The sequence below is a fragment of the Kogia breviceps genome, chromosome 14 (genome assembly GCF_026419965.1).
Source record: "Kogia breviceps isolate mKogBre1 chromosome 14, mKogBre1 haplotype 1, whole genome shotgun sequence".
NCBI classification, from domain to species: domain Eukaryota; kingdom Metazoa; phylum Chordata; class Mammalia; order Artiodactyla; family Physeteridae; genus Kogia; species Kogia breviceps.
The window spans coordinates 65,060,647-65,073,557 of NC_081323.1; the positions used below are offsets into that span (position 1 = coordinate 65,060,647).

Genomic DNA, 12,911 nt, shown 5'->3' on the forward strand with positions numbered 1-12,911 from the left:
TGAGCATCACATGAAAGACCTAGTTCAGAGACGGGCATTCAGGAGTTTATTCATTCATTAGTCACCAAACATCTGAGTACATCCTCTGGGTCAGACTCTAGGTTATGTGCTAGAGATATAAAGACAGAGAAAACATTGCACCTGCCTTGAAGGAAAACAGGAAAGTAAATCAATGATTATAGTGGTGAAAGCAACATATTTTAAGTTCTGAAAGGATAAAATTTTGGATCTAGAATTCTATATTCAAGCAACATTATCAATTATGAAGGCAAAATAGAGACACTGTTACAGAGTTTATTAATCATACACTATATATGCAAAAGAAAAAAAATCACTCAAGGAAAAGACTACTTCCCTCAAAGAAAATCTACACACAAAAGGCTGGGATATTTGGAAGATTCTCCTTTGGGTAGCAAAGCTTTAATAGCATAGGAATACATTTCCTTCTCTGTGGGCCCCATTATGCAACTTTTTCTCTTCAGAATACTGAATTTACACAGTCGTATTATAGATGATGTTGTATACCTGTTACCATCTCTTGGAATCAGGTTCTCAAGAAAGCACAAATGTACAGATACAAAAAAGTAGTAAAAATAAATAAATTAACAGCACTAACCAAAGAGAGAAGGGAGACAGAGAGAGACAGAATATATATGTGTTAAATTTTTAATGTTTTTTAGAAGTGAACAAGATATATTAGTCAAAGAATATGAGAAATAGAGGTATAATTTTAAAGTATAGTGATAATAGATAATGAAGAAAATGCAGTAGCTGCCACTGGGAAAGAGAACTGGGAGTGTGGAGCCAGGATTTTCCCCCCTTCATTTCATATTCTCCTGTACTATGTGAATTTTTAAAAAATTATGTGCATTTATCACTCCAATCGTTTAAAAAGTGTCACGGGAAAACACTTTTTCTGCTAAAATATATGTAACTCACAAGATCTACAGTGAATCTGCCAACACTTACTCTGCCCAAATACAAGAAAGATATTAAGGTAGCTAGACTAGATAATTTTTATAGTCCTTTCCGGAAGCTAAGGGATATGCAAATTGTGGAGATGTCATTTGGTTAATATAAAGACACAGATGTAAAGTCGGTTCCTAAGCTATAGAACCAAGAAGAGAGCAAGAACTAAAAAAAAGGAAATTTCCCCAGGAAAAGGCAGCTGAGAACCAGGAACAGAGCAGCAGTCAAAGCTAAATGGAGATTCCTGCAGTAGAACCAGGGGCAAGAAAAAAGAAACAAGGGAAGGTCAACACTAAGAGGGAGTGAGGGGCCCCCATGGTAAGAGGGGCGGGGCTCAGGCTGTAGGGAAACATTGTGAGATGGGGGGTGGGGCAGGAGGGGTGGGGTCTGAAGGTGAGAGGCCACCACTCCCAGTCACAGAAGCATGAAAGCAATGAATGTGCAAACAGGACCAAGACATAGAGGACAAAAAGGGCTGAGTACAAGTTTCTTCTGCTACAGACTGAGTGGTATCGAACCATCTAGAAATCATGGGGAGAAGGAGCTTCAAAGAAATTCTAGTATACAGATGGTAGATGGGAATTTGAAAGACAGTACACAGTGAAAGGGTCAATGATCTTTTCTCTCTTTGGTGTGTTTTCCTTAGTATTTCAGTGTAGTAAAGGGCTTTTATAGGTTCACCCAATCTTATTTTTATTATATACCTCTTAAGCAAAAGTTCTCCTGCTACAGGGATTTTCAAAAATCTAACAAAAAGGGCCGCAAGAGCTTGTATCAGTTTCCTCTTCAAGCCCTACACTGTGTACAGTGTAAAAACACTGGGAATTTAAGAGCTAGAAGGAACTTTAACATTCTTTCTGACAAAACGCCTCACCTAAGATGAGAAAACAGAGACAAATCCTGGGCTCTTGCTGGTATTCACTGAAGGGAAGAGTGAATGAGGTCTTTCCCAAGGTATCCTTGGGAAAGAACCCAAGCTAGAACCCTTGTTTGTCCAGCTGCCTAGAAATCAGTTCCCTTTCCATTCTGTGGCCTTGGTTGTCTCTACGGCATTTTTCAGTCGGAGGAGAGAAAACACTTGCTCCACAGGCCCATTTATGAACAAACGTGTAGGCAGTCTGACAAAGCAGTGGGTCCCGGAACACAGTCTGCTTCATCAGAATTCTTTGTCTCTAAAGGGCTCCCCCCACTGCCCCTATTTTCTAATGTAATATGCACATTCAATTACTAACTGCTAACTTTAGGTGAAAATTATATGAAATCTGAAAACCATAGGTTTGATATATGCCTTAGCATTTCCTACATAAGCAGGAATTCCCAGGAGCTACTACATTTTCAAGGAAGGCTGACATTTAGTTTTACAGAAAGGGAGCTAGAAGGAAGAGACTAACCAAAGGGTTTTTCCCAACAGCTGAAATAAGCCAAAGGGCACATAACCCCTAGACATGATTGAACAAATCTCTGTAAGGGCAAAGTGGCTTTGGAAAACCATTTTCTTTAATTATAGAACATCGTTAAGAAAATGAGAATGGTAATAGCATCTGTTTTTCAGGACTGTTTCAAACATCAGTGTTTATTTATGGGGACTAAATATCTATTAGTGAGATCTTAAATGTTTTTGCTTCCACTGTAAAGGAGGATTCTTCAAACACCATGCCAACCTGTACTTATTTAGAGCTCTTGCCACCAAACCAAATCTCCTTTTTCCCTTCTCAAGCAAATTTATGTCCAGCCCAGTTTCCCAAAGCCCTATCTTCTGTCCAGTAATCAACTATAAACTCCTTGAATATTCTGAATCTATTATAGAAAAGAAAAGAAGCCTGCTGCCACAATACCAATGCAAACAGCAGAAGAAATGGACATCCACCTCTATGGGCAACACTAACAGCCAACCCTAGAAGCTCGGCTGTTGTGACGTGTCTTCCAAGGTCTCAGATCAATCCTCTAGAGCCAAAGAAGTGAGTCAAAGAGCCAACCATAAGGGCCTTGCACGATCTTAACTGGATCCTTCTAATTATGCCTGAATTTTTATGTTTATACTTATGTCATCTCCCCCATAGTTTAGTCCCTTATTTTCTTAAGAGTATTAACTTTTAAAGAAAGAGAGAGAGAGAAAAGGAACAAAAAGCAACAACATATCAAGCTTACAAAATGTAGAAGCAAAATATGAGACAGAAAATCACAAAGGATGGCAGGGGGTTGATGGAAATATACTCTTGTAAGAATCTTACATTGTTCATGAGGCAATGTAATTTTTACTTAAAGATAAACTGTGATACATTAAAGAGGCGTATTATAATCTCTAGAGCAGTGCCTGGCCAACAGAAATATTTTGTGAGCCAGATACACAATTTTAAATGTTCTAGGAGCCACCATTAAAAAAAAATAAAAAGAAACAAATGAAATTAATTTTAATAATGTTTATTTCACCCAATATATCAAAAATATTATCATTTCTACATGTAATCAATTCTTCAAAATCAGGTGTGTGTTTTAAATTTACAACACATCTCAGTTTGGATTAGCCACATCTGAAGTACTTGTTAGGCCCACGTGGTCAGGGGCTACCACTGGGCAGAGTAGCTCTAGAGCAGGGATCAGCAAACTTTTCTGTAAAGGAACAGAGAGTGAACATTTTGAGTTTTGTGGGCCACACAGTCTCTGTCACAACTACCCAAATCTGCCATCGTAATGCAAAGCAGTCAGAAGCAGTATGTAAATTAATAGGCACTGCCGTGTTCCAATAAAACTTTATAAAAATATGTGGACCTGATTTGGCCTATGGACTAGTTTGCCAACCATTACCCTGGATCAATGACAAAAAATAACACAAAAACGTATAAGCAAAAAGTTAACAGGGAAGATAAAATGGGAGGCTATAATATCTGTAAGTACTAAATAACACACAATTCATCCAAAAAACGACAGAAAACAGAAGGACACAGAACAAGCAGGACAAGTAGGAAACAAACACCAAGATGGAAGACAGGCTCACCTGTATCATTCATTAGATCAAGTATAAAAGGCGGGGATTGTCAGAGTGGATAAAAAAGCAATACTCAACCATAAGCTGTTTATAAGAAACCTACTTTAATTATAAAGACAAATAAGTTGCCAGTAAAAGGCAAACACCTACAAGAAACAAGAGTGGCTATGTTAATATAGGACACGATAAACATCAAAAAAAGGTTATTTCTAGAACTGAAGAGAAATATTCTACAATGATAAAAGGGGCAATTCATTAAGAAGACATAACAATCCAAAATGGGCATATACCTATTAAAACAGTTTCAGGAAGCAAAAATTGATATAATTACTGGAGAATTAAATCCACAACCATAGTTGGAGATTTCAATACCACTCTCAGTAGCTGAAAGAAAAAGTAGACAACCACCCCCCCAAAAAAACCCCAACAACAACAAAAAAACCCCTAACCCACAATCAGTAAAGATATAGAAGAGCTGAGTAAAACCATGAACCAACATAACTGAAAATGATATTAATGGAATATCACACTCACTCAAGTCCACATAGAACACGTCAGTCCATAAAATAAGTCTCAATAATTGTCAAAGAAGTTCTAAATAACTCATGTGTTAAACAAGAAAGCACAAGAGAAATTAGAAAATATTTTGTAATAGATGACAGTGAAAAGACAACACATCAAAATATGTGGAATGCAGTTAAGCAAAAACTAAAGGAAGGGGCTTCCCTGGTGGCACAGTGGTTGAGAGTCCACCTGGCAATGCAGGGGACACGGGTTCGTGCCCCGGTCCGGGAGGATCCCACATGCCGCGGAGCGGCTGGGCCCATGAGCCATGGCCACTGAGCCTGTGCGTCTGGAGCCTGTGCTCCGCAAAGGGAAAGGCCACAACAGTGAGAGGTCCGCGTAATGCAAAAAAAAAAAAAAAAAAAAAACTAAAGGAAAATTCACTAGAAAAGGAGAAATGTAAAATCGAGGAGTTAAGTTCCCACCTTACAATGGGAGAATAACATATTAAATCCAAAACTATTGAATTCAAATAAGCAGAAGAAATAATAAGAGTATAAATAAATGAAAAAGCAAGACACAAGTATAATAGAGAAAAACCAATAAAGTTAAAAGTTGGTTCTTAGAAAGAATTAATTGATAAACACCTAGCAAGGAAAAGAGAGAAGAAACACAAATTACTAGTATTAGGAATTTTTAAAGGGACATAACTATAAATCCTACAGATACTGAAATTATCAGGGAGTTATTTTGAGCTAATAATTTTATGCTAACAAATTTGACAACTTAAATAAAATGGAATATTCCTTGGAAAACCAAATTCCTAAAAGTGATACAAGAAGAAATAGAAAAGCTAAATAGTCCCATATCTATTAAAGAAATTAAGTTCATAATCAAAAGCCTTTCCATAAAAAACTCTTATGCCCAGATGTCTTCACTAGTAAACCCAACCAATAATTTAGGAAAAAAAAAAAAAAAGTCCTATACACACTGTCACAAAATAATAGAAGAGGAACTTCTTAACTATACTAGTTTTATGGGGTCAGCATAATCCTGAACCAAAACTTGACAAAGATGTAAAAAAAGAGAAAATTACAGTCTAATATTCCTCATCCTCATGAACAAAGATAAAAAAAATATTTAACAATATATTCAAATCCAACATGTAAAAAGGATAATACATCATGACCCAGTGGAATTTCTCCCAGGAATGCAAATCCAATTAAGCATTCAAAAACCAATCAATGGGGCTTCCCTGATGGCGCAGTGGTTGAGAGTCCGCCTGCCGATGCAGGGGACACGGGTTCGTGTCCCCGTCCGGGAAGATCCCACATGCCGCGGAGCGGCTGGGCTCGTGAGCCATGGCCGCTGAGCCTGCGCGTCCGGAGCCTGTGCTCCGCAACGGGAGAGGCCACACAGTGAGAGGCCCACGTACCGGAAAAAAAAAAAAAAAAAAAAAAAAAAAACAATCAATGTCATGCAAAATACTTACAAAGGGCAAAAACCATATGACAATTTTAAAAGATAAAGGAAAAAGCATCCGAAAATATCCAACATCTATTCATGATACAAAGTCTTAGCAAACTGGAAATGGAGGGGAACTTTCTCATCCTGAAAAAAGACTTGTATGGACAACCTAAGAATTATAGTTCAAGGGGAAACACTGAACTAACTTCCCCTCTCTAATACTGGAAGCAAGGCAAGGATATCTGCTCTTCCCACTTTAACAATATACCAAAGGTGCTAGTTGGTACAATAAAGCAAGAAAAACAAATAAAAGACATAAAGATTGGAAAAGAAATAAAACTGTATAAATTAAAAACTCTGCAGAGTATTAAGAAAAAACCCAACCTATCAGAATAAGTGAATTTTAAAACGTTGCAGGATACAAGGTCAATATACAACAATTAATTATATGTCTATAGAGAAGCAGCAAACAATTTGAAAATGAAACTTAATAAACAATTCCATTTCTGATAGCATAAAAAGATAAATATTTAGGGAAAAATTAATATAAGACATATAAGACTTCTACAGTAAAAACTATAAAACAGGTCTAGTGAAGAAAGACAAGATCATTCTAAAATTTATGTGGAATACAAAGGATCTAGAATAGTGAAAACAATATGAAAAAGAACAATGTTGGAGGGTTTATGCTACCTGATTTTAAGACTTACTATAAAGTCAGAAAAAAGAAAGTGTGGTATTGGCATAAGAATAGTATAAAAATGAGTGGAACAGAAGGGTACAGAAATAGATCCAAACATACATGGTCAATTTATTTTTGACAAAAGTGCCAAGTTAATTTAACAAGGAAAGAAAAGTCTTTTTAACAAATGTTGCCAGAACAACTAGATATCCATATGGAATAAACTAAACCCTGACTCCTATCTCATACGAAATTAATTTGAAATGGGTCAGACTTAAATGTAAAAGCTAAAACTATAAACCTTCTAGAAGAAAGGTTTCTAGAAAATCATTGTAACCTTAGGTAGGCAAAGTTTTGGAATGGGGAAAAAACCCACTAACCATTAACAAAAAAAAATTAACAGGACTTCATCAACATTAAAAATATCTGCTCATCAAAATACATCACTAATAAAATGAATACACTACCCCAGACTCAAAAAACGTATTTGCAGCACAAAGGATGTGTATCCAGAATACATAAAAGAGCACCTACAAATCTACAGTAAAAAGACAAACAACCTAATTAGAAAATGGGCAAGTGACTTAAATATCAACCTCAAGCAGAAGATATTTGAATGGTCAAGAAGCACACAAAAAGGTGGTCAACAAGAGAAACGCAAATTAAAATCACAATGCAATACCATCTTATATCTTCTAGAATGGCTAAAAAAGACTGAAGGCACTAAATGTTGTCAAGGATGTGGAACAACTGGAACTTTCATCTAATACTGGAGGAGTATAAAATGGTACATCCACTTTGGAGAATTGTGCGGTTGTTCTTATATTAACATACATCTATCCTAAGAACCAACGATTCTAATTTTAGATATTTACTCAACAGAAATGAAAACATATGCCCACAAAAAATTTTTTACAGAAATGTTCATAGCAGCCTGATTTATAACAGTCCCACCTGGAAACAACCCAAATGTCCACCAACAGGAGAACAGGTTAAGGCTGTATATTCATACAATGAAGTAATACTAAATAATAAAAATTAACGTACTCGGGCTTCCCTGGTGGTGTAGTGGTTAAGAACCCTCCTGCCAATGTAGTGGACACGGGTTCAAGCCCTGGTCCAGGAAGATCCCACATGCCACGGAGCAACTACTGAGCCTACACTCTAGAGCCCGAGCGCCACAACTACTGAAGCCCACATGCCTAGAGCCCGTGCTCCACAACAAGAGGAGCCACTGCAATGAGAAGCCCACACACTGCAACGAGGAGTAGCCCCCACTCACCGCAACTAGAGAAAGCCCGCGCACAGCAAGGAAGACCCAATGCAGCCATAAATAAATAAATTTATTTTTTAAAAAAATTAACGTACTCCTGATAACACACAACATTAAGGATGAATTTCAAAAACAGGTTAAGTGAAAGAAGCCAAACATAATACCAAATGATTCCATTTTTTATAAATTCCAAGAATAATCAAAATTAATCCACAGTGATAGAAATTTGAAATAGTTGCTTAGGACAGTGGGGGCTTGGAGTTGCTTGAAAAGGGGCACAACAAAATTTTGAGGCGGGGAGATAGAAATGTCCTACATCTTGCTTTCAGTGGTGGTCACCTGTGTATATGTAACTGTTAAAACTCTCTGAACTAAACACTTCAGATCTGTACATTTTATTATGTTATAATATGAGGTATGTTAACTATACCTCAATTTAAAAAATCTCTAAAAAACCATTTAAAAAGTAGGGAGGGCAATCCAAAATATTAACAGTGTGCTCCTGGGTGGTGGGATTATGGCTAATTTTTTCTTTGTTAATTCACGCTTTTCTCTTCTTTACAATTTTCTATACGGATCTCCCACCCACCCACCCAATTTCTATACCTATGTTTTATAGTTTCACAAAGATTCTAAAATATCACCAGCATTTATCTTCTGAAAGTAGGAATACAGGTAAGTAAAGGAAGTGTGTATCAATTTCTCTTTCTACAGCAGGCATGTGGTGCAGCATCTACGTATATGAAAGGGGTTCAGAAGCTCAGCCAGAAGCAACGTGGCAGCCTGGGAAGAGGAAGAGATCAGACAAAAGAGTTCACCTCTGACCCTGGCTTTCTTACTGAATGGTGGGCAAGTCATAGAGCCCCTGTTTCTTCACCCCTAAAATGAGAATAAGATGTATCCCCTTGTCTGCCTCATCAGGGTTTTGTGACTGTTAACTGAAATGGTCTATACAGCACAGAAGAAATTAACGGAGTAGTAACTTCTGATATTATGTGAAAAGTTAGAAAAAAGTCTTTCTCACAAGTCAGATTTACTACTTACAGTCCTATAAGAAGCAGCGAGAAGAGCTTTGCTAGAATGACGCTGCCCTTTCAAATAGACAGCCAAGAACTCTTACCTATTGGCGTGGTAACAGTGATTCTGCAAAGCATAGGAAATGCACTGCGTGTTTAACCGCTTTCTCTCAACCTCCTTCCAACTATCTTCTGTCCACTTTCTCTTGATCTGCTTCTCCTCATGCTTTGTCCCCACATATTCAGCATAGGTCTGGATCCGATAGCTCTCTGCATATTTGCTGGTATTGACAGCTACAAGGAAAAGAAAAAATCCTTATCAAAGAGTCTGGCCTAGCCCCAGGGATGTCACTTCGGAAAGACGAAAGACGGCCTGAGGTAGTCAAAGGAGCCCTGGGGTGAGGTCTGCACTCCCAACCCCGTTCTGCCATTTAGAAGCCAGGTGGCCTTGGGAGTGTCCCACAGGCTCTCCACATCTGAGTTTTCTCACCTGGAAAAAAGACAGTCACTGCTCCTCAATCTCCCTTACAGTGTGAAAATGCTCTGTAAACTATTAAATAACCAGAATGATGTAAGCAAAATGTTAATTTTCAGAATATCTGCAGGTAACATTACAGCCTGAAAATTACTCCTTTTCAGAGTAAGAACATGAAAAACAAAACCAAACTACTAAGGGAAAACCGTAATACCCTCACTTATTTTGTTAAAAATAAAGATGACAAGAAAAGCAATACTGACAGCAGTGCTGATCACTGTGTCAAATACCAAAGGTCTACCATACGCCTATGTCCGGTGCTTTGCATACATGATGTCTAATCTTCACAATGCACTTGCAAGGGAGAATTGTCTTTATTGAATATGAGAAAGCAGGTGCACAGAGGTCGGGGGGATTGTTGCAGGCCGCACCGTGGGCCAGCGGCAGTGCTGGGCGGCAAAACCAGGCTGCTTCGACCCTAAGGCCAGGGCCCTGCCTGCCGTTCCGCACTTCACTTTGGACTCTGCAGATTCAAGATATTCCCACAGTACTTGAGACCTGCCTCTTCCTCCTTCTGCTTTGAAAGCCTGCTAATTCTCTGTAATCTGCCTCTGGCAGGAGTCCCTGAAAACTAGAGCTTGCTCCCTCTTTGGTGTTAATGCCTGACTAAGGCCGGGTCCGTCTTGCTGCCTCCTTCTCGGAGGGTGGGGGATGGAACATGAAGGTGGCCTGGGAGTGAGGACCCACAGAAACCGGGAGGATGGGCCCCCATGTGCTGGCTCCAGCTTCTGCAGTGTGAGCACACACTCCCCGGCCCACTATCACTGCCACTGGTTATTACCCACACTAGCAGCAAGACCGTAAGGGCTGGGCAATGCTGGCAGGGGCTGCCAGACTTGGGACCCGGGCAGCTGCAAAAGCACCGTGACGTCTGAAATAGAGTATACCCACTTCTGCATACCCATTTCTGCAAAGTTCTTGGATCAGAGTAGTTCCCAGTAAATATTATGTAAATGAAGCATGGTAGAATGCAGCAAGAGGTGATGGACACACCAGAACTGGACAAGGGACTCCAGTACTTCAGAGACCTTAAACCACAGGGGAAAGACAACCGGATGAGAGGCAGATACTCCCCACATACCCAGCCCCTGACACTTTCATCTTCACTCCAAGTGGACCGGATCTGCCTAAAACTTCTCAGCACAATAGGAGTTTATAGAATGTCACGCCCTAAACGTTTAGCCATCTAAAGAGAAAAGCAAAATAAAACAACAAAAAGAAAAATAAGAAAAGACACCCACTCTTATCATGCACCCCAATGTTCACTGCAGCACTATTTACAATAGCCAGGTCATGGAAGCAACCTAAATGCCCATCGACAGATGAATGGATAAAGAAGATGTGGCACATATATACAATGGAATATTACTCAGCCATAAAAAGGAACAAAACTGGGTCCTTTGTAGAGACATGGATGGACCTAGAGACTGTTATACAGAGTGAAGTAAGTTAGAAAGAGAAAAACAAATATTGTATATTAACGCATATATGTGGAACCTAGAAAAATGGTGCAGATAAACCGGTGTGCAGGGCAGAAATAGAGACACAGATGTAGAGGACAAATGTATGGACACCAAGGGGGGAAAGTGGCGGGGGGTGGGGGGGTGGGATGAATTGGGAGGTTGGGATTGACATGTAGACACTAATATGTATAAAATGGATAACTAATAAGAACCTGCTGTATAAAAAAATAAATAAAATAAAATTCAAAAAAAATTTTTTTTTTTACTAAGTTTGCTGTACTTTTCAAATATTCACTCTAGAGTTTAACAGGAAAAAAAGAAAAGAAAAGAAAACAACCCTAAGGGTATTAAAGAACTTTCACATTATCCCAAGGAAGCAGATTGAGTTAGTGAAATGTGAGCTCAAAAGAGCATACGCTCTGACTCACTACAAGGAGGGAAACAGAAAGTACCCAGCTCTGCAGATACACTATCGACCAAAGTCACTCAGATCAGAGAACCAAAGAAACAGGATCCTTTCTTTAAAATCTTATTCCTCAGGACAGTTGCTCTTCTTGCTTTCAATGGACTACACTTCTGACTTTCTTGGCTCATTTATCTAACCACCCCACAATCTGTATACCCAACAAACATCATCCATCCGTGCCTCTGTCTAGCAGCTGCTCACTGGGTGTCCGTCCCAGGGACGATGCTAGACATTTGGTAAAACAAGACACAATTTCCACCCTCTTGAGCTCACCCAGTCACATGCAAGCTTTATGCAGCTTCCTGTAAGTTTGAGACTACCCACTAAAACAGGTTAATCTATCAATGCGATACATGAGAACCCACAGATTCTACATGATTATTCTGTCCTGATCGTTGGCAAATGAGCATCTCCTGGATTTTCCTCTTTAAGTTTCATTCCTTACTCTGGCAGGTTGATTTGGATGTGTGCCCCACAGGGATGACATGTGCAATAATTCCTCTCTCGAGTTTAATTTGGATTACCAAGTAAAAGAGTAGGCTTGAGTCAACATTCCTCCTGAAAGCAGAGGTGATGATAGGGTCATAAAGGAGCCAAAATGATCTACTTAGCAGCATTTGATTGTTTCCAGTAATTTAGCTCTCAGCCCCATGGACAAATGTTTCAAAACTTCCCTAACCATGGTGGAGAATTTATCTGAGCACATTTGGAATTAGGATCACTTAAAGGGGGAAACAAATAACAATCCACTTTCCACGGCTGGCCTTCACATGGCAATAATTTACCAGCATTCCTTCAAGTCCCAGCAGCTTTGCAGCTCTCGGCCTTTAATCTGGAAGCCAAGCTCTGGCCCAGAGCCACCCTTCTAATGGATGAATCAGCAAAATGAATTGGCTGTCAGCTGTGTCCTCCAGTGATTCCAGCTTGCCTGTCAGAAGCAGCGTGGCACAGGCAGCTTGGTAACACTAACCTTTTCCAAATTTGTCAGGAAAATGATTCAAGGCCATCTTTTGGCCATGCCACTTTGTGAAAGCCACTGCAAAACCAAACACGGTGAAGGCCCTTCCTGGTTCCTTGTGGGTGAGTGAGATTAGCTCCTCTCCCACAGTCTCACCCACCCATGGCTTCACTGTGCCGGGTCCGCTGTCTCGACACTTTGTGCATTTAATCTTCACAACCACCCCATGAGGAAGAGATGCTCTAGTCATCACACAGATAAAGAGACTGAGCATCAGGAGAGCCGAGCAGCTTGCTTATGGTCTCATAGGGTGAGCAACAAGGCTGTTATGGAACCAAGAGGTGACTTTTTTCTGAAACATAACACTGCCACAAGTATGATATATATTTGTGTATATTTATGTGTCTGTTTAGATGGACGATTATCTTATAAAGTGCTTCCTTTAGAGGAGTTTTAAAGAACTACTTAAAATGTTGAGATTTTTTTTCTAAAAATGTAGACCCTTCCGTTACTGTCAAGAAAAAATCTCTCCAACTAAGTTGAGAGATACATAATGTTCATGGACAAGAACACTTAACATAAGACGTAGAGT

At 39.2% G+C, this 12,911-nt stretch overlaps 1 protein-coding gene across 2 annotated transcripts in view; it reads right to left on the reverse strand.

Annotated features, from left to right (window-relative positions):
- The window catches only part of PARN (poly(A)-specific ribonuclease), a 164,260-nt gene that overhangs the window by 35,706 nt on the left and 115,643 nt on the right, over nucleotides 1–12,911 (reverse strand). For both annotated transcript variants that reach the window (XM_059038327.2, XM_059038326.2), the window contains exon 22: nucleotides 9,002–9,191. In XM_059038327.2, the coding sequence (XP_058894310.1) occupies nucleotides 9,002–9,191 (190 nt within the window). The remainder of the gene's footprint in view (nucleotides 1–9,001; nucleotides 9,192–12,911) is intronic.